Below are 23,392 nucleotides of genomic sequence, written 5' to 3' on the forward strand. Positions count from 1 at the left end.
AAAAATCAACACGATATAAGACTGGTGCAGAGACAAACGATGTCTTCAAGGCTTCAAATGCTGCTTCCGCTTCTTGATTCCATTGGAATTTATCTTTACTAGTCAAGCGTGTAAGTGGAGCTGCAACTCGTGAGAAGTCTTTGATGAAGATCCGATAGTAATTGGCAAATCCCAGGAAACATTGGACATCTCTCACAGTCTTTGGAATCTTCCAATCCATGATTGTTTGGACTTTCTTAGAATCATCATAAGACCATCATTTGAAATGATGTATCCTAAAAAGTCAACTTGAGTAGTGTGAAATACACACTTTTCTATCTTGGCGTACAATCCTGCATCTCTAAGTTTTTGTAATACTTGACGAACATGTATTTCATGTTCTTCAACATTCTTAGAATAAATCAGGATATCGTCTAGGTAGCAGACGACAAAATTGTCTAAGAATTCATGAAATACATCATTCATGAGATGTTGAAAAGCAGCTGGTGCATTCGTGAGTCCAAAAGGCATGACATTGTATTCAAAGTGTCCGTACCTGGTTCGAAACGCAGTCTTCCATTCATCTCCTTCTTTGATCCGTACTAGATTATATGCTCCTCTTAGATCTATTTTTGTATAGATCTTAGCTTGATTTAACTGGTCAAGGAGTCCTGATATCAAAGGTAATGGATACCTGTTCTTGATTGTGATCTTGTTGAGTCCTCGATAGTCAACACACATTCGTAAAGATCCATCTTTTTTCTTTACGAATAAAATTGGAGCTCCTGCTGGAGATTTTGAATGGCGTATGAAATTCTTCGCTAAATTCTCGTCAATATATGTCTTGAGTTCAGCCAGCTCATCTTGCGATAAACTGTAAATTGGTCCAAATGGTGGCTGAGTTCCTTCCTTGAGATCGATTGAACAATCGTATGGGCGATGCTCAGGAAGAATATCTGCATTCTTTTTCTCAAAAACGTCTTGATAATCCTGATATTGACTTGGAATGCCACTTGAAGTCTTTACGCTTTCAGAAATAGGTGCAGCATAAATAGCAAAAGTTGATCCTTCTTTTGCTGCGTGTATAAATGCTTTTGCACCTATAAGTGTGGGTTTTACTATACTAGACTCATGGTTTTTTACTTGATTAATAGAACTGTTACTAATGCTCTGAGGAAAATCAAGTTTACGAGAAATCCAATCTATTCGAGGATTATACTTTTCTAACCATGATAAGCCTAAAATTACTGGATTAGAGGGAGATCTAATTATATTAAAAATTACGCAACTACTATGACCATTTATTACTACATCTACAGGAAGTGTTTCGTGAGTTACATCTCCAGAAGACAACGGACGACCATCTATGACTTCTATGTGTACAGGTTTAGTTTTTTGTATTAATGATATTCTATGACATCTAGCAAATTCTTCATCTAAAAAACAAGCTGAGGCTCCTGAATCTATCAAGGCAGAGGCTTTGTAATTATTAGGTCCTAAACGCACATCTATTATAAAACAAGGAGATGGTTCTGAGGAGAGGATAGGACCTTCATTAGAAGTTGTACAAGATTCCAGCCGCACGGTCCCTATTGTAGCTGGACGTACTCGTTTTCCGACATACTGTCTTCTTTGACAGCCGTACTCCTCATTTTGTAGTTACGTTGCTTCTTTGGACAATGTTGAGCAGTGTGCTTAGGTTCTCCACAATATAAGCACAATCCTTCTTGTCGACGACGAGACTTTTCTTGCTGAGTAAGAGGTTTGAAACGTACCGCATCAATTTGCATATCCTCTACTTCTGAAGGTATGTGTTGAGGAGACGTCGGTGTTGCCATTGAATTGTAGTAACGTTGAGGCCTACTTGTGCGACTCTCGGATCGAAATTCAAAAATTCGATTGTCGCACTTCACAGCAAAGTCAATTGCTTGACTCAATGTTTGAGGATCAGGTAAATTAAGCATCAATTTCTTTACCTCATATTGTAATCCGTAGAGAAATTGACTCACAAGTGCGGCATCATCCCACTTGATATCAGTTGCAAGTTGTCGAAATTGCGAAGCATATAATGTTACTGATCGATTGCCTTGTCGCAAAATACGGATCTTGTTGGTTGCAACACAAATTACATCATGTTCTCCAAACATGGATCGAAACTCCGCCAAAAAAGCCTCCAGATTATCCAATATTGGATCTCGTCGTTCAAGAAAAGATGAAAACCATGACAATGCTGAACCTGAAAGAAGTGTACCAATGAATCTAACTTGTGACCCTGGAGTTGGATAGCTCTGGGGTTGAAGTTCAATCACTAATTGGACCTGATTGATGAATCCTCGAAACTTGGATCTGGTACCATTAAACTTCTCGGGCAAGGCCACTCTCGGTTCTCTAACACTCAAAGGGTGTTCCATTCTGGGAGAAGGGACATGGTTTGGTGCAGATGTTGAAGCAGCCCCAATCATCTCTATATCTTCACTTCCTACCATTCTTGTTGCTCCTTGTGGTGGTAAATTGAGTTGATGCATCGCAAGCATTAACTCCCTCAATTGTTCTTGCATCTGTGCCATTGCACTCTTCATTTCAACAAGCTCTGCCATAGTAGCACTTAGAAAAGAGAAGATGTCTAACAACGCTCAAAACAAATAGAAGAGAGGAATTGATAACAAAGAAAATACTAAGAACAATATCAGTTTAAAAGAGGGTAATCCGCAACTTCTAATGCGCTTATGTCTTATCAAGAAAAAGGGGTAATCCACTCTTAATCAAGAAAAGACAAAGCTCTCATATTGTAAGTGTACTCTTGTCAATCTGTCAAGGACAAGAACTCGATGAAAGCTAAAGAGTAAGTGAGACTTTTCTCAAAGAAATAGGACAAAATAGAAATATGTATATTAAGAAAGAAATTAGAATGGCTATTGCCAAAATACAAGAAAACTAGAGACCCTTGAAACTAGACTAGAAGCAAGAAAGGAGTTGACAAGAGTGAAGAGGGCTTCACTCTTGCCTCTATATATACTATCTAACTAGAAGCCACATGGCGATGTTCTATAAGACCTCCAATATATGTTGACTTTCTAGGCCACATGCCTTTGCTTACAAGGCAAGTTTTCTATGGATGGACCACGTAGTTAGCTTGTTCTTTAAGCTTCCAACATGTGTGGCACATGGCTAACTTGTTGACCAAGTTTCTAGCCTAAAAGTCAACTATAGACTCCTATAAAGTCAAAGCAGCGTCTATGAAGCTTCTAAGAAGCTTCTCTAGAAGATATTACACAATTAACCTACTTTTATCTACTTTTACATACTTTTATCTATTCATATAGGTAATTATATGTATGTCCGTGACATTTTGGCAATAGCCATTTTAGTTAATATTACATCACCTTTTGAATGACTTTCTAGTTTTCTTCAGTGATAGAAAAGTGTATTGAGGATTCTCTTTCTTCAAGATTCATGTCCTTGACATCTAATTCATTCACTAATAACCACCTAATATTTGGTAACATAAATAATGAAATTATACAAATCTATGTCATCATATCTAAAATCAAAAGGATTGTTCGATTTTCTTTGCCATATATATTTATTAGAATTGATTTAATTTAGCTTTTATATTAAGGTTATAATTTTTTTTTTCAAATTTGAATATTATGTTATATTTATAGATGATTATTTCCACTATATACTCTATTGATTGCTTAGAAAAAAAATAAATTTATTGAGGTTTTTAAAATCTTTTATACTTAGACTAAAAATCATATGATGTTGTGTTATAATACAACTAATAAGTAAAAGAGAGAAGAAAAAATTAAATTATAGGGATCTTATTTTAAAATATAGTAAAAATTTATCTCAGAAATATAGATAATAATTAAAGAAATAATAAATTTGATAAATATTAATCTTGATTTTTAATAAAATAGACTTTTGTTTATTTTATAGATCCAAAAATAAGACAAAATAAAATAGATTGGCAAAATTAGTATTATAGACATCTTAAGATAGAAATAAATAGTAACTTCTAATAAATTTATTTACAAAATCTAGATGTTGATAATTAAAGATGATCCATTATAAACTTGGATCAAAATCAAACCTTCAGGCACAAAACCATGCTCCTAGAAAAAATCCAAAGTATGGCTATTAATTAAAGGCAAAAATTGAGAAGAAAAATTCTAAACGTTTGATTATATATTAATTTTGAATAATTTGGATTAATATTAATTTTTTGAGTAATTTTCAAAGTGAGAGGTGTTTTAAAAGGTTTGGATTTTTGAAAAACAAAAGAGAGTTTACATATTTGAAAATTTTATAAGCATTTTAGCATATTGATAAGTAAACATTTGTAAGCTTATGCATCTACTTGTCTTAAATTATTTTTGTAAGTTTAAATTTAAATAAATGATTGAATTAAAGCTTATTAAAATCCAATTAGATTAAGACCTTAGGATTTGGATTTCAAGGATTATTAAGGATTTTTTTGATCTTCAATAATTTCTTGGTTGGATTAAAAGAAATTTTTGTAAATAAGTTTTGAACTTAATTTTTAATAATTTTCTAATTTTAAGTACAAGTAAATAGTTCAATAAAGAATTATTATTTCTAAAAGATTAGTATTAAGATTAGAAAAAGGGGATAGTCAATAGCTGAGCAAATAATAAATTTATTAGGATTATTATCTTCTTTATTTGTTGAAAATATAATTTACCTTCTATAACTAAATGCCTTATATATGCTTAAGTTAGTTTTGATATAATACAATAATAAGTCAAAAATTCAAGATCCATTAATTTTATTAAGAAAAAAAATTTATCCTTTGACTTTGACTATTATCTTGATGACCATGATATATATCTTTTATATACCATAGCTTATACTCTTTAGCAAAATAAGATTTTTAAGCCAAAAAAAATCAAACTTTATCTAATTCTACTTATTATATGTTCAATAAAGCCAAACTTACTAATCTTTACTAGGAAAAAGTAATAACATATACAACCTTACTTTAAAATTAATATTTAATTAAGGCTATCTCCTAAAATATAATATCTTTTGAACTATGGCATAAGCACAAGTCAAACATCTTATATTTTAGTATATTTGGAAATAAAATATGTGCCAAAATCCTTAATAAAATTTCGATTAAGCTTCATGATTATTCTTATAAATATATGATAGTGGCTATAGTTCCATGAATAAAGGCTATAAGTTTTAAAAAAAAAAATAACAAGTTAATTAATTTTTAAGAATAATCTATTTTTAATATAATTCTTCTACCAACATATGTAGAATCCATAAATATAAAATCTTAGAATAATCTTCTATTTTACTATCAATTAGAATATCTTTAAGAATTGAACATTTTCTAAATACATAATGTCTCAATTAACCAACATAATCATCTTCTACCATCTAAAATATTACTTTCATGCACTTAAAACAAATACTACTTTGGCTATAGTAATATCATGTTATAAGGAGATTTGATCACTTAAAAATAGTCTTTTTTATTGTCACATTGTTACTTGATAAGACTATGATAGTTACACCTATTGTGAATCTTCTAATAGCTTTATTTACTCAATACCACATACTTTTAAATTTAGTCTTTAATTCCATAACTCCTCTTTTAAGAAAAATTTCTTTAAAAATGAGTAAATATTGCCATCATCACCTACTTAATACATTAAAGCTAAATCTAACTTAGAAGTTATATTTCATTCAAAAAAAATATACTTAACATCCTTTTAAATCTAAAGAATAAGCTACAATTAGTCAAGAGCTTGAAGATTCACCTCACTAAGAACCACCAGAACCATTTCAACTCTAGTAATCTTTGAGAACAACCAAAGGTGTTCTACCTCTACTAGATCAAATTAATAACTATGATACAATCTTATTACTACCAAAAAAACAATCAAAGAAACTATCTTAAAACCAAGATGTCTTTCTAACTATTAAGGATATGAATCAAAGAAAAATTCTTAAAAAATAATATACTCTTATAATATTTAAAGAAAAAAAATAAATGAATTAAAGTTGAATATAAGATAGAAATTAAAATAGCTATATATATATATATATATATATATATATATATAGACTAGAGATTCTTAAATTAAGAAAAGAATGCAATAAAGCGATTGACAAGACTAAGAGAGGACTCATTCTTTTCTCTATATATCTTATTTAACTAAAGATCTATATAGTGACATTCTATAAATCATCAAACATGTGTTCCACAAGTTAGCTAAGTTTTGAATTTACTAACCATCTACAAATACTTGTAAAGTCAAATTTTTATTTATAAAAAATTTAAGAAGCTTTTCAATGAGTTATTATTAAATTTATTTAATTTTATTTCTATCTAATTTATCTTATCTTAGAAATTATTAATATCAATATATAAGTATTGACATTATCATCCTTTTAAAAAAAAAAATTCTACAAAGAATTATAATCACAAGTTGAAAAAGTCCAAAATGAAATAGATTATATTAGCCACATATTTTAATCTTTGTTCTCTTTAAGGTAGTTGATAGGTTCTTTCAATCATCAATAATTCCTCTATTGACGTAAAAGATCATCATATTATTTAATTATTGTTGTGGCTTATATAACTTCTTTGAAATAAAACATTTGAAATACCATCAAGAATTATTTCTACCTCTAATAATATCATCCAACATCAAAAATCTCTTTTTAAAGTCATATTATCAAACATATTATATTTTATCATCTATTTGAAGAAGAACATCTCCAATAGGGTCTTCATCTCTATTATATTATCTTAATGGATATGATAATTTTAATGTTTATCTAATATTCTAACCAACATTAGCTCTTGAGTTAAATGTGTTGATTGTTGATTCTCCATCTTTTTAACATTATGATTACAAAGGAACTACAAACAAGAATAGAAGATAAAATACATTCTTTATTGAACTTGCTTTGTTTTATAGCAAAGATTTATTGATTCTTCATCTTGATTTTGATGGATGTTATCAATGAAATATATCTATTTCTTTTACCACATTTGTAAGATTTTTAGATAGCTCCCATGTGCATTTACTAATATTATAACTATACCAATATATAAGCTATTTTAACCTATTGTGGTACTATCTTGAATCTATTAGTAATACTATTAAAAATAAATATTATAATTAATAATATTTAGAACATATCATTTAAAGATGGTAATAAAAGCTTTAAAAATTATTAAATAATATTATAATTTTCTTATCTAAATATGATACATTATCAATGATTCAATAAATCATCAACTACTTTTAAATAAATTAAACGTTAAAATTTTAAACAAACAATATTTAATTAATCTTAGACTTTAATAACTTATAAAGATATTTTACTTCTTATAATAAAAATCATATCTAAAAGAGAATATTAAGTAAATAAAAGTATATAAAAGCACATATAAGATCAATTAAATGATGTTTGTATTAAATAATATTTAATTAATTATTAATATTTTTAGTATTCTAAACTTAATTCAAAACTTATTAATTTCATTGTAATTGATAATAGCTATTTTAAATTTTTCTATTTTAAATTCAAACTTTTATTTTTCATTTTTTTTTATCCCTTTTTATTAATAGACAAGTACATCAATATTTTAGAACTTCCTCTAGATATATATCTTGATTCCTTATCAAATAATAATATTTTTTAAAAAATTAATTTTTTAAAATATTTTTGTTTCAATGTTATCAAAATCATACTATAAACTTCATATATATATATATATATATATATATATATCCAAAAATATATATTAGTATAATAAACATAAGAAATTATATTATTGAAGATAAAATTAAAATTAAAGGGTCTACAATATTATGAAGATTTTATTTGATTATTACAATACTAATAAATTGAACAACTAAAATAAGCCTATTTCTATAAGACAATACAAAATATTTTTTTTCCTTCCAACATATATAATTTTGATTTAATTAAAAGCCAGACTTCTATTTGCAACAAATACTAATCTGTTGTCGGTGACTGATCATCACCTTCGCTTCTCTTCATTTTTGGATCGAATTGTGGATGCGGCATCTCTATATCTGGTTTTGTGTTATGCCTCGCATTCTAGCTCCGAGGTATTGCGTGTTTGGTTTTGATCTTCGCTGTCGGTAGCTTCAGCTGGCTTTAGATGTGCACCATTGCGCTCTTTGCTCCGCTTTTGTTGAGAGATATGATTACTGTCGGTAACTGTCACTTTCTGACGAACGCATTCACCTCTCAGCTGGCTTATATTTGAGCATGATGTTGTTCTTTTTCACCTTGTCGTTTGAGAGCTAAGTAGGATAATTATGTTCACGCTGCCATTATCTTTTACAAATGATATCCTTGTGTCACTAAATGTGCCGCAGTCCAGAGCAGTATTGTTGAGGACTTCGTGGCGGAATGACCACAGTTGGTTGGATCGTGTGTCCTCTCGCTAAGCTTTATTCGTGGTCTGTGTGAATGTTAGGCGTCGTCATGCAGTAGGGATTTCAGTACTCGTTTCGGTCTGTGAAGCAAACCTCGACTAAGAATCAGAAAGTCTGAAAGTAGTGAAAAAATGTGAACAAATATTTTGGGTGTATTTTGATGGGGGTAGCATCAACGTAGGTCGAGTACGTGATGCATGTTTCAGCGTTGTGTGAGGCTTTGAGTCAATACATGCGTTTCTTGATAAGCGAGAGGTTTGATGGCCAGAATCGGACCTTTCGAAAGTTATCAGTCCACAGTTTTGGACTGTCGGTAGTGAGCTGTAATGCCCTGTCAGAGCATGAAGGTCATGGCTTTCATAGTTTGAAGCAAGTTGACGGGTCCGGACAGAGGACATGTAAGAGGTCGTGTATGTATTATTAGCATTCAGCAATTCTGTTGAAGATTTTGAATTCCTGATGTTGCTATAGTTTTGGCTCTTCGCACTTGATTTGCATGTTCGAACATTGACTTGCTATGAAGCTTTGTGCCTGTTTTCTCGCTCATTTCGATATCAAGTAAAAAACTGGTCAATGCAAACAATAACTGCGGCTTTCTTTGTCGCTGCAATAAGTTTTTGGCTCATAATACAGAGTAGTAATATGTGGTTGTTGATGACCCCAAATGCAGATTTCGCATTGGCGTTGCTCACAACCGACTTGAAGGTGCTGGTATATCCGCAAGGATAAGATTCGCAATGGTGCGACTTGCAGCGGTGGGGTTTCTAGCATTGCTGTGTATCGCGTTGAGTGTGTCCGCTTATTCAGAGGACTTCGAAGAGAAGGATGTAGTTGTCCTCGGTGCAAGCAACTTCACGGAGGTGGTGAATAGTCATAAGATTGTCTTGGTTGAGTTTGATGCTCCCTGCTGTGGCTACTGCCATACATTGGCGCTTGAGTATGCCAAGGCCGCCACTATACTGAAAGATGATGGTGCGGTTCTTGCAAAGCTGGACGCCACAAAGAAATCTCATCTAAGCCTGCGGTTTCAAATCCAGGACTACCCTACTATGTTGTTCTTCGTTCACGGAGTGCATGAGCCCTACACTGGCGGCCGCAAGGTTCACGACATCGTGGCCTGGGTGAAGAAGAAATGTGGATCTCCTGTACAAACTCTCAAGTCTACTGCTGATGCCGAGAAGACATTCGAGGTTGAAACCCCAATTACCGTTGCTTATGTGAATAGCCTCAAGGATACGAATGCCAAAGCATTCGCTGCAGCAGCCGACATGGAGAGAAGAGTCCCATTCTACATGACCGAAGACAAGGAAGTGGCAGCGAAGTTCAGCCTTGAGAAGACACCCTCGCTTGTGTTGTTGAAGAAGCAGGCTGAGAAGGTTGTCCTTTTTGAGGGTGACTTTGAGGAAATGACCTTGACTAGCTTCGTTAGGAAGAACAGGCTTCCTCTAGTCATCACATATGGCCGTGGGAAAGAAGAGCTGATCTCCATGCGCGGCATCAGCAGGCAATTCTTCCTATTTGCAGGCACTGAGGAGTACGCTGAGATCCGTTTTATGTACGAAGAAGCTGCGAAGTTTTCCAAAGGACAGATCACCTTCGTTTTCGTTGATCTTGCAAATCATATGTACGCTTCTTTTTATCTCGATTACTTCTCTCTCAGTGGCGAGAAGACAAAGCTCGTGGGGTATGTAGAAGGGGCGTGCGGTTCGAAGTTCGGATACGAAGGAGATTTCAGTCTTGAGTCGGTCAAGGAGTTCTCAGGAAAGCTTTTGGAGAACAAACTTAACCCATACTTCAAGTCTGAGGACATTCCTGAGAAGAACGACGAACCTGTGAAGGTGGTTGTCGGCAAATCGTTCGACAACATTGTTCTGGACGAGTCCAAGGATGTTCTTCTCCACTTCTATTATCCGTGGTATGGCTATGGAAGTGGAGAAGCCACAAGAATTCCTTCGGAGCAAGAATTTGGAACCTGAATACAAGAAATTAGCAGAGCTGTTGAAGGACGTGAAGTCGATCGTGATCGCCAAGATGGACGGCATTAAGAATGAGCATGGTCGGGTCTGCAAGATGGGCTTCCCAACTGTTGTTTTCTTCCCCGCGGGAAAGAAGACAGAGGAACCAATATGGGCAGGAGCACACAGGACGGCAGCTGGATTGGGCAAGTTCCTGAAAGAGAATGCCGCAATCCCCTTCGAGGCTGATCTTCCGGAGTACGATGAGTCGAAGAATGAAGGATAGTCTGATATTCTGGAGTACGTTGAGCTGAAGAATGAAGGCATGCCTGATTTTCTGGATTACTTTGAGTTGGAGAATAAAGGCGAGGCTGAAGCTCCAGCTCCGAAGGAATTCGAGGAACATTTTGACATGGAGGTAACTAAAGACAATCTTTTAGCGATCTAATAAGCGCCCTTAGACTGAGATTTTCATGTTCCATTCTTGTGTAGCGTCAAATCCATGCGAATCACGTGACAGTTTGTAATCCTGGCCTCAAGCAAAGAGAAAAATGTAAGATTTTTTTATTTAGAAAGCATTGATAAACTTTTGTTGCCATCTCAGCTTCTTGAGTTCTATGAGATGGATGTGGTTGTCCTCGGTGCAAGCAACTTCACGGAGGTAGTGAACAGTCATGAGTTTGTTTTGGTTGAATTTTATGCTCTCTGGTGTGGCTACTGCCAGACATTGGCTTTTGAATACGCTCAGGCAGCCTCTTATCTCAATATGACTCGCCTAAATGTGGTTCTCGCAAAAGTTGACGCTATCGAGAATTCAGATCTGAGCCAGCAGTTTCAAGTCCGGGGCTTCCCTACTATGTTGTTCTTCGTTAATGGAGTACATGAGCCCTACACTGGCGGCCGCAATGTTCACGACATCATGGCCTGGGTGAAGAAATGTGGATCTCCTCTACAAACTCTCAAGTCTACTGCTGATGCCGAGAAGGCGTTGGAGGTTGAGACCCCAATTGCCGTTGCTTATGTAAAGAGCCTCGAGGATAAGAATGCCAAAGCATTCGCTGCAGCAGCCAACATGGATACAGGAGTCACATTTTACATCACCGAAGACAAGGAAGTGGCCGCGAAGTTCAGCCTTGGGAAGACACCCTCGCTTGAGTTGTTGAAGAAGCAGGCTGAGAAGGTTGCCCTTTTTAAGGATGACTTTGAGGAAATGGCCTTGACTAGCTTCATTGCGAAGAACAGGCTTCCTCTAGTCATCACATATAGCCCTGAGACAGCAGCGTCGATCTTCGCATCCGACATTAGCAAGCAGTTCCTCCTATTTGCAAGCACTGAGGAGTATGCAAAGATCCGTGTGATATACTACGAAGCTGCGAAAACTTTCAAAGGACAGATTATCTTCTGTCACCTTGATTTTGTCGATCTAGAGGTCCCTGAATTCTTTCTATCATGGAACGATCTCATTGTCGAGAGGCCAAAGCTCATAGGGTTCGACGGTGGTTTGAAGTTCCCATACGATGGAGATTTCAGTCTTGCGTCGGTCAAGGAGTTCGCAGGGAAGCTTTTGGAGAACAAACTTGACCCATACTTCAAGTCTGAGGACATTCCTGAGAAGAACGACGAACCTGTGAAGGTGGTTGTCGGCAAATCGTTCGACAACATTGTTCTGGACGAGTCCAAGGATGTTCTTCTCCACGTCTATGATCCCTATTCCGAGAGTTTGGAACCCGAGTATAACAAATTAGCAGAGCTGTTGAAGGATGTGAAGTCGATCGTGATCGCCAAGATGGACAGCATTAAAAATGAGCACGGTCGGGTCCCCATGACGGACTACCCAATTGTTTTTTTCTTCCCCGCGGGAAAGAAGACGGAGGTACCAATATGGGCAGGAGCATACAGGACGGCATCTAGATTAGGCAAGTTCCTGAAGAAGAATGCCGCAATCCCCTTCGAGGCTGATCTTCCCGAGTACGTTGAGCCGAAGAATGAAGGTGAGGCTGAAGCGCCGGAGCAGGTCGAGGAACATACTGACAAGGAGGAAAGTAAAGACGAGCTGTCAGCGTTCTGATTGGCGATCTTAGGTTGAGGTTTACATGTTTCATTCTTGTGTGGCGTCAATTCCATGCGAATCACGTGAAAATTTGTAACTCTGGGCTAAAGTAATGATGAGAATTTTGAGATTCTTTGTTTAAAAACCATTGTGAATCTTTTGTTTTAAACACAGCATTCAAAGTTACTAAATTAAAAAGATTATGTTACATAGAACAGTGAGGAATTAACCAGAACTCCCAGGAAACGTCGTCTTGGTCGACACGCTCTGAATTAGTAGCACCATTTGTGCAATACAAGTTATTCACAAGCATCAGCTATTGTAGATCGGATACCTGGAGCTGCTTTGGTTCTTCCTGGTCCAATCTTCGATGTTTGTCAAATTCCCAGGTAATATCAGCCTCACTGCAACCAAAATGTCCGTGAGCTGCCGTTTTCTGGAACTTCTTGTTGCAACTGCGTTTCAAGTCATGGTTGATGTATATCATCCTGGGCCGTTTGTTTGTCAAGACTCAAGCTGATCAGGTTCATAGTCTCTCCGACACCATCACCATGTTGGTTTCACAAAGCGTCCTTGCTCTCTGTGCTCTGTTCCAAGCAAACATCCAGCACATTGCTCGATATCTGGTTGCAGAGCTTGTGAGGATGACTCTCATTCAGACTCCGAGGTTAAGAGAAATGACTTCATCGGTAAATGTCCTTGAAATCAGCAATCAATGACGAAAATGGTCTCAATTAAATTTAAAAAGTAAATGACGTAATTTGAGTATATTAATGCTTCCAATTCCAATTCCGATTTAAGCAAGTGTAATTTCTTATAAACAATAGTAATATTAGCATACTAGTACACTGTTTCAGGGCCTCGATAAGCACTGGCTGAGCATGAGCCTTTAGCTGCTTCTTCCAAACACATGCAGCAACCAAGCATCCACTGCTCCGGAAGTGTCTTAACGGAACACAATTACAGAGCTGTAACAAACTGCAAGTGGAAATTGCACATTAACAGATCGAAGGATCGGCGAGAGAGATAGCCACTACAGCGGATCATTCAAGGAAACTCAAATCCTTGAATCCTCACAGCTGAATTACGATCTTTCAAAACACATTGAACTTCGGCGCCACAAAGAACACAGACGCTGCCACTCGAGGTAGTGTAAAAGTTCAGGCAGATTCGACAACAGTCGCTCAACTCAAAGACAAGAACAGAAACAAAGAGTAAAAATCTCTATGATGTGAGACCTACAAGAGAAGCTCCCGGAGCGACCTGATGACACGCCCAAGGCTTCCTTGAAGGTCTTCTGCTCCGACATAAACATAGAGCTTCCAATGCTCGAACGCAGATCCTCCATGCCATTTTCAAGCTCACTGCCATTGCTTTCAGGTTCTGTACACGATCTTAAGTGCGACTACCGCCGGGATCTTGTGCCATGAACTCTTGGTCTCAAGGACTGACATGGTTTGAAGTTGCCTACGAAAACTGGTATGCAGAAGAGATTAAGCTTGAAGCGTGGAGAAACAAAGTGAACAAATTGGAAAAAATACAGCCAGCTCAGCGTGACTGCATCCGACGCTAACCCAAGAGCAAGCGACTCGATCATTCTCGTAAAGCTTCACAACAATCACCACATACAATAACATGTTTGATGTTGTTGGCAAGGTTCTGGATACTAATGCTGTCGTTTTTCTGGAATCAAAGATTAAAGCTAAAACAAATTGCTGTATCGACAGTGGAATTTGCAGTTTTGTGCGAGTAAGAAAATATTTTTAGAAACATGTCTACAAATGACAGAAGTAAACAGTCATGCAATTGAATATTTAGAATGCATAGTCATTAAATAATGTACATATATAATGCATATTGAATTTTGAAAACATGATTCTTGTTTGAATTATACGTATATATAGAAGTACCAATTGATAGTAGAATAGCGTTATATCTTTGAAATGTACATTAAATAATTATTAAGCCATAAAGTTTTGAAAATTAGCTTGTATAAGAATAAATAAAAATAATAAGAAATAAAAAAAAAATTATATATATATGTATTATAGAAAAATTATATATATATATATATATATATATAGATATGTATTATAGAAAAATTATATATATATATATATATATATATATAGATATGTATTATAGAAAATATTAAAATAAATAAAAAAGTAATAAATAAATTTAATATTTTAGAATTATCAAAATATTTATCAAAAGTATGTTTTTAATAAAAAATCTCCAAAGCTTTTTAAAGAGTCTTAAAAAATATTTTAGAAGAAGAATTAAAATATGTATATTAGATTTTTATAAAATAAAAATTAAAAAAATATAAAAATTTAATTTTATATTATATTAAATAATTTTTTTAATATAATTTAATAATAAATAATTTAAAATATATTAAAAAATCAAAAAAATTACATATATATATATATATATATATATATATATGAATGTGTATATTGCTAGAAATTTTATGTAATTTAAAAATATTAGAAATTTATAGTATAAATTTATTTTTCAAATTCCATAATTATACATGACTTCATATATATATATATATATATATATATATATACATATATATATATAAATATATATATACAAGTTCTAAATTTATAATCAATTTGTATTGTTGATTGTAATTTTAAGCAATTCTCATTTAATTATGATCTTTAAGAAGGCCTTTTCTACCTTGTAATGTGAACTCTTTAAGGCAAATTTCACAATAATGCTACATCATATAATATATTGATGTGGATCTAATTGCTTGGAGCCTATAGTACCACCATTTCTTGTCCACTTCACCAATCATCTTTATATTTGGTGACATTTTTTTTTCTAAAGAGAAAAAAATGACATTATAATTATAGATTTTTATACCTTATATAGGTAAATAACATGCTAAAATAAGCATTGAAAGTAAATCAAACTATTTTTATTTAATTATTGCCAACTTGTATATTTATTTTACCTCTAGTTTATTCAAATGAACAAGCTTGAATTATCTTTGACCCACCTTATTTAAGCCTTAGGTTGTAGTAGCAAGTAGATTATCAATGACATGAATCACAAATAATCAAAGGATCAATATGTTCTTATGCTACTAGAAAAGAGTAAATAATCACTTAAAGATAGTATACTATTAAACTAAAATGATAACTGCCATAGATAAGAAAACTAGAGATTCTTAAAACTATATTGAGAATAAGAAAGGCATTAACAAGAATGAAAAAGACTTCACTCTTGCCTCAATATATACTATCTAATTAAGAACTATATAACAACACTCTGTAATACTTCTAATACATGTCTAACTTGCAAGGCAAATTTCTTCTATGTCTGCTACATATCCAATTTATATTATAAGTCATAAATATGTAAGACACATGTGCAACTTGTTCACTAAGTTCTAACCTACCTATCAACTACAAACATGTTGTCATGTTGTAATACAAGTATATAATAAAAATATAATCAAAAATAAATTTTTAATTAATATCTAATCATATTGGTTCAATAATAATTCAAGATATTTAAATATGGCTTTTATAAAAGCCTCTTAGTTTATTTTCTTGTCTTAATAGCTAGTAGATTAAAGGTTGGTTAATAATTTTACCTTCTAGGCTGTAAAAACTCTTTTATTGCCTTAGAAAGGCCATAAATTGATGAAACCAAGTTAAAAGAAATAAACAATTAGCATGATTGATATTAAGATTAAGTTGAAGATAAAATTGACCTAAAAAATTCCTAAGATATATTAGATTGATATCCAAGGATCGACCATTTGTGGAATAGGGTTGAAATCAGACCTCTAGCCACTGAAACAATCGCTTAGGGCAAAGTAGGGACGCATTTGAAGTTAGGTAATTTGGATTTGTAAGTTAGCTTTAAGTTTATTATAAATATATAAGTCTTGCTTTAGTAGGATTTGGAATGACTCAAAAATTATTGCTCAAAGTCAGGGTTTATATTGATGACTTGAGATTTATGCAATATAATTAGGACTAACACTTCTAGCAAGTTCGTGCAATTGATATCACATCAGTAGTTCAAAATTTAAGAGTGCTTGGCTAATTAGGTGTACTAATTGTTAGTAAACTTTTGTATTAATTTAACAACTTGTTTGAGAGATATTTGAGTTTTGGTATAAGAAGATATTAGAAGTTGACAGTTTTAGGTTGGATAGGATTTCTATGATACCCGAAGATCTACTTATTGGATGAAAATCAAAATTTAACATAGTTTTAGAAGGCTTCAATATAAAATTATTAAAAAAAATTACTTTTATTTATAACTATTATAAATCTTCATGAACTTATCAATATTTTTAGAATAGAAATGTTACATATTTTTAATAAAAATCATATAATTACTATTCTTATATCTATGGAAGAAATTAATAATAAAATTTAAAGTTTGTGTCAAAAACTTGTACAATTGAGAGAAGCAAGTAGATTAAATCTACAATTGAATAAAAAGAGTCATATCACTATAAATATAAGAGAGGCAAGATGAGCATGTTGGAAAAGTTTGATGGAATAAAGTCAAAGTTTTAAAGATTTTTGTAATAAATAAAGATGTATCTAAAGTTGTAACTTTTTCAATATCTTAATAGATTTACTTAAGTTGGATTCATAAGAGCATTTTTCTTTAGAAGTGCATTTCTTGGTTTGCACTGTTGATGGAAAAAGATTGACAATTATTTTTAATTTTTATTTATTTTTGGAAGTATTTACAGCTATATTTAGAAAAAATTATTGAAAAAAGATAGTAGATACTAAGCTTGTATCTCTACAATAAGAATCACATTTAGCCACTATATATATTATTGAAATCTAAAATCTTACTTACAATGTAACTTGGAATTGTAAAATCCTTATCAATTAATTTTGATATAATTTCAAAGTTAATGTCAAAGATTTTTTATTGACAATATTAAAAAGAAATTTATTAGAGAAATTTATTGCTCAAGATATTACATGTGATAATTGATTCTTTAAAAGATGCTAAGAATAAAAATTTAATTAAAGATGTATAAGTCAAGCCACGATAATATCTTTTAAGTTTTTGAAAGCATATTCATCTATTCCAAAGCTTATGCAAATTAGCACAATATAATTTAAATCTCCTATTGATAAAAAAAGACTCATTGTCATCAAAAATATTTATACCTATATTGTAGAGAATTCAAGCACATTATTCAATACTATTCAAAGAAGCAATGCAATTACAAAATGAGAAATATGATTGCCAAAAAAGAAAATATATCAAAAAATAAGTTTTTCTAGTTACAATAGAGACTATGCAACTAAAATCTTGTATAATATCTAATAAAGGTTTCATTATCTCCTTAGATCTCTCATCTTATTTCATAAAAGAATTTTTTTTAGGACCAAAAAATCACAAAGTCTTAGCCTTATTAGATTCAAGAGTCTAACAAGGACATAAATCTTGAAGAAAGAAAACCTCAATACACTCTTTTCTCATTTGAAAAGTCTAGAAAATCATTCAAAGGTGATAATATATTGTATAACAATGGCTATTATTAAAAATAAGAAAATTAAAAAGTCTTGAAACAAGACCAAAGACTAGAAAGGCATTGATAAGAGTGAAGAAGGCTTCACTCTTGCCTCCATATATACTCTCTAATTAGAATTTGGCAATATTCTATAGGAATTACAACATATGTTGACTTTATTAGATACATGCCTTAACTTTCAAAGCAAGTTATCTATATGTGTCCTACATAGGTAGCTTATTTTACAAGCTATCAATACGTATAGTATGTGATTAACTTATTGATCAAGTTTCTAACCTATTAATCAATTAAAAACATGTATAAGTCAAAAACACATCTATGAAGCTTCTAAGAAGCTTTTCTAGATAATATTATGAAATTAATGTGTATTTACTTAATTCTATCTAATCATACAGATAATTATTGGAATAAATACTTATATACTTGAAATTACTCCTCTTTTAAAGATAAATTCTATAAAGGACGATCATCATCTTTCTTATATCTTGTTTTTTTTTTTATCTTGATTTTGATAGATGTGGTCAACAATAAGCCTCAACTTTCTTTGTTACATTTTCAAGATTTTATGCTGACTCCCATGTATGTTCACTATTATCATATCTATATCAATGAATAAGATATTTTAATCTATTTTAGTGTTGCATTAAATCTAAGACTTTTCTTACTTTGAACTCTTGATTATTATTCACTTCTATAGAAAAAATGTGGCATTCGTCTTCTTCTTCAGATATTCATTGTCTTATATAACTCAAAAAGAGACATATAGAATATAAGATGGATCTTCATTGATTTTGGTAGATATAATTGATAGGCAATATGATTGATTTGTTCACAAATAAAAAAAGGTCAAAATCTACAATAATCTAATTTGTCACAAAGACAAATTGTCTTGATATTGTAACAAAATAATCATATCTTTTCATCCATGTTTAATTATCATTATTTCTTATAATAGATATTTACATTCATCTTTTATTATTCTTTAGCTTCCTTTAATTATACCTTTATTATTGCATGTATCTCTAATTAATATTATAAAATTGATAATTATTATATCAAATATTTATAATATTATTTAAATTGATAATTAGTGATTTATCAAATATTTTACTAAAAGATTATTAATTTTTAAAAAGTCAAAAGTATTAAGTCATAGATGATAGAAAATCAAATAATTTATAATAATTATAGGAAGAACCTTTCCATTGAAGTATGTAGATAGCTAGATCAAGTTGTATTTTTAAATCCTCTATTCAGTAACTATTCTATATAAGTCTAAGATAATTTGAGAGAAGCAAGGCTACCTTAGTACAATAATAACCTAAAGCTTCCAAATAATAAGTAAAAATCCTAAACCAACTAAAATAATTACCTCCAAGACTTACTAAGACTCCATTTCTTCTCCACTAATACTATTTTCCTTCATTTCACATCTTCTAAGTACATCTTCACGTAAAAATTATAATTTTGGCACTCTATATTTATTCTTTTGTCTTAAAATAATTAGTGAGTCAATTTGATGACTCATACATGGTGACTATTTGGAACAACTTGCATAGAAGAAGAATCTAAAATTGACCTCTCAAAATGCTATTGAATAAAAAAAGACTTTGTCTATGGAAGGTTTTAATAATTATCTAATACAAGAATGAGTGAGTTGTTAATAATTTAAGCAAATTAAATTAAGTTTTATTTTTATATATTTAAATAAAAAAGATAGAAAAACTTAAATCTATTATTTTAAAAACTAAAGATTTTAAAAAATAAATAAATAAAATAAAATAAAGATTTAAAAGGTGCTATCTTGGGACTCTTATTCAACATGAAAAGATTTTAGTATCAAGCCTTTAAGGCCTACATATCCATTGGATGTACAATATCGATCTTTCCTATAGTAATACTAGCTCATTGAGACAACGTATTTTTCCAACCAGACTCAAACCTAAGACACTCACTTGACAACCTTTCACTTGACCAATACCTCTGTCTTTTGGATATTTACTAAGACACATGCTTACAACTCCTAACATTTTTTTTTTTTTGAAGAACTAAATTAAATATAAGTTAAGATGAATGAATAGATCAATACTAGACTTGAATCCTAGAATTTTAGTTCTCTAAATTCTCTCCAATTTTGATGATTTGCCACTTGAGAAGTAAAATTAGAGTGACTTCAAAGATGAGCCATTTGACTATGTATCTGATAAAAATCACACTTGATATTCTTTGCATCTATTTTTTAAAGTTCTAGTAAAAAAATCTTCTCCATTGACAGTTTGTAATCAAAATAAATTATTTAAAAAGATTTTTTTAACCAAGTAGGGGCCTAACTATATGGCATCAAATTTTCCTCGAAAGTCTAATTTCCTAACATCTTATAAGATGACCAATATGCGAGGCTTTAAGATTCTAACCATGTATCATTTATCAAAGGTATTTTTTCTTCTTCTTTGAATTATCTCTGTATGTTGAGCACTTTGTCTTCTGGTTTTATCTAGACCTTCTAATTATTTTAGCCTTTTAATTAAAGATTATTTAGTTGGTAATTTTTTTGTCTAGATAATGTGAAGGAAAGGAATTTTAAACTTGATTGATAAAATTGCTTCTATGCCATAAACTAAAGAAAATAGGATTGCTTGGATTGTCACCTTAAATGTCATTCTATAAGCCTATAAGGTTGCAAGAAGCTTTGTATTCTAATCTTGTTTAGATGTTTTCACTATTTTTCTGAAAATATTAATCAAGATTTTATTGATCTTTTCCATATGTCCATTGATTTGAGGGTGATAAAGAATAATTTTTCTATGGTCAATTTTAAATCGATTGATCAAATTTAAATCCTAAATCAAATTTTAATAAAACCCTAAATCAAATCCTAATCAAATCTTAAATCCTAAATCCTAAATAAAATCTTAAATCAAATCCTAAATCCTAAATCAAACCTTAATCAAATTCTAACCCTAAATCAAATCCTAACCAAATTCTAAATCCTAAATCAAATCCTCACCAAATCTTAAATCTTAAATCAAATCTTAACCAAATCCTAAATCCTAAATCAAATCTTAATCAAACCTTAAATCCTAAATCAAACCCTAAACCCTAAACCCTAAATCAAATCCTAACCAAACCTTAAATCCTAAATCAAATCCTAATCAAATCCTAAATCCTAAATCAAATTCTAATCAAATCTTAAACCCTAAACCATATCCTAAATCCTAAATCAAACTCTAACAAAATCATAACCAAATCCTAATTCTAAATCAAATTCTAACCAAATCCTAAATTCTAAATCTTAAACCAAATACTAACCAAATCCTAACCAAATCCTAACTCTAAATCAAATCCTAACCAAATCCTAAATCCTAAACCCTAAACCAAATCCTAAATCCTAAACCCTAAACCAAATCCTAACCAAACCTTAAACCCTAAACCAATTCCTATCCAAATCCTAGTAATTTCTATAATAAATTTAAATCTCAATAACTAATCAATGAATTACCGATCTTAACTCAAATTTTGCAAACTTCTTAAAAACTAAGTTAAAAACAAGCTCAAAAAATTTGAAAAGGATCAAAATCACCAAATAGATAATAACCTCAAAAACGTGCTCGGATATTGGCCGGTGTTGTGTTGTAACATGACTATATGGTGACAAATGATAATATGGATCTTATTATAGAAGAACCAAGTTAAAAGAAAAATTAGAAAAATATGGATAAAAGATAAGGTATTAAAACTTTTAGTAGTAATGTTGCCCTTTTAGAAAAAAATAGCTTCTACTTACTTTATAAGGCCACAAATAAAGAAAAATAAAGTAGATTGGAAAAATGAATAATATAGACATCTTAAGGAAGAAGTTAAGAGTAAATTCTAGTAAAAATTACCTAAAAAAACTAGATATTGAAACCCAGAGTGGGCCGGTTATGAACTAGGGTTGAAATGAGACCTTGAGGCACAAAACCAAATCTTGACAATGACTACGAGACTCTTTGGCAGCTCGAAGAGTAGGGTTTGATAGAAGATTGGATAAGGTTTTTATGAGCATTGTTTTTAGATGATTTGAATTTGTATTGACTTTGTAAGAGCTTTGCAAAGTTAAGGTTTGTTTTGGATGACTTGGGTTTTGTGAAATAAAATAGGATTTAAATTTTGGGTGATTTTAAGAGTTTTATAAAGATCTATAGGTGAAATTTTGTGGATTTATGGTTATAGTTGTGTTCAATATGTTTTGTGAATTTGAGCTTGATCTAACGGTTGAATTGAGGATTATTGAGGTTTAAGTGGATCAAGGTCTTGGAAAGTAAAATTTTAGATCTAATGAGGATTTTTAAGTTTTCTTGTAATCTACTTGTTGTTTTGGAATGAAATTTATGTAAGAGGATATTAGATTTGTTTTTCTATGTGTACGAGAATTTTGAGATCAATCGAATGGTGAAAGGAAGAGATATTGGCTCTTGGAGATTGGCATCAAGGTTGAAGAAGGAGACCAATCAATACCTGAACACACTTTTGAAGTTATCGTCTATTTAGTAATTTCGATTCTTTTCAAATTTTTTGTACTTGTTTTCAACTTAGTTTTTAAGAAGTGTGCAAAATTTAAGTTAAGATCAACGGTTCATTCATTAGTTATTGAGGTTTAAATCTATTATGGAAATTACTAAGATTTGTTTGAGATTTGATTTAGGATATAGAGTTTGATTAGGGTTTTATTTAAGGTTTAGGGTTTGATTAGGATTTAGGATTTGGTTTAGGATTTAAGGTTTACTTAAGGTTTGATTTAGGATTTAGGATTTATGATTTGATTAGGATTTGGTTTAGAATTTAGGATTTGGTTAAGGATTTGATTAGGGTTTGGTTTAAGGTTTGGTTTAGGATTTGGATAGAATTTGGTTTAGGATTTGGTTAAGGTTTGATTTAGGATTTAAGGTTTGATTTAGGTTTTAGAATTTGGTTAGGATTTAATTTAAGATTAAGATTTGATTAAGGTTTGATTTAGGATTTAAGATTTGATTTAGGGTTTAAGATTTGATTTAGGATTTGTTAAGATTTAAGATTTAGTTAGTTTTGGCCTAAAGTTTGAATGAAGTCCAATGGGATTTTAACTAGGATTAAATTAAGATTGAATTGAGGTATATTTGAGATATATTTGTGATCATTCTAATATTTCTTTAAGATTTCTTATTATTTCTTTGAAATTTCTTTGAGGTTTTTTTGAATTTTATTAAATCTTGCTTAGCATTATTATGGTCTAATTAGAGCATTGTTAGTATTCTATTAGAATTAAGATTTTATTGTTATAATTTCCATTCTAACTTCCATAACCAAGTGTCCGGAGCATTCTCAAGCAAGACTTCATGTATTACGACACCGATGTCGTGTTGTGATTCGGCTAATATATGAAAATAAT

General features: G+C 31.4%; 2 protein-coding genes across 2 annotated transcripts; both read left to right on the forward strand.

The window, feature by feature from the left end:
- Positions 1 to 9,011: 9,011 nt before the first annotated feature.
- Positions 9,012 to 10,841, forward strand: LOC112289948 (protein disulfide isomerase-like 1-4). Its single transcript, XM_090254501.1, is given in 3 exon segments — positions 9,012 to 10,363; positions 10,395 to 10,697; positions 10,764 to 10,841. Coding segments are annotated over 3 exon segments (1,569 nt in total). The 5' UTR covers positions 9,012 to 9,175.
- A 77-nt stretch (positions 10,842 to 10,918) lies between these two features.
- LOC112289484 (protein disulfide isomerase-like 1-4) lies at positions 10,919 to 12,461 on the forward strand. The gene has a single exon (XM_024534724.3). The coding sequence runs from the start codon at positions 11,016 to 11,018 to the stop codon at positions 12,459 to 12,461; it is 1,446 nt and encodes a 481-aa protein (XP_024390492.3). The 5' UTR covers positions 10,919 to 11,015.
- The last annotated feature ends 10,931 nt before the right edge of the window (positions 12,462 to 23,392 follow it).

The sequence above is a fragment of the Physcomitrium patens genome, chromosome 12 (genome assembly GCF_059467195.1).
Source record: "Physcomitrium patens ecotype Gransden chromosome 12, ASM5946719v1, whole genome shotgun sequence".
Classification (NCBI taxonomy): Eukaryota; Viridiplantae; Streptophyta; class Bryopsida; order Funariales; family Funariaceae; genus Physcomitrium; species Physcomitrium patens.

Bases quoted from the DNA above. Each gene is read 5' to 3' on its own strand.
- LOC112289484 (XM_024534724.3), top strand. From the start codon at position 11,016: ATGGATGTGGTTGTCCTCGGTGCAAGCAACTTCACGGAGGTAGTGAAC.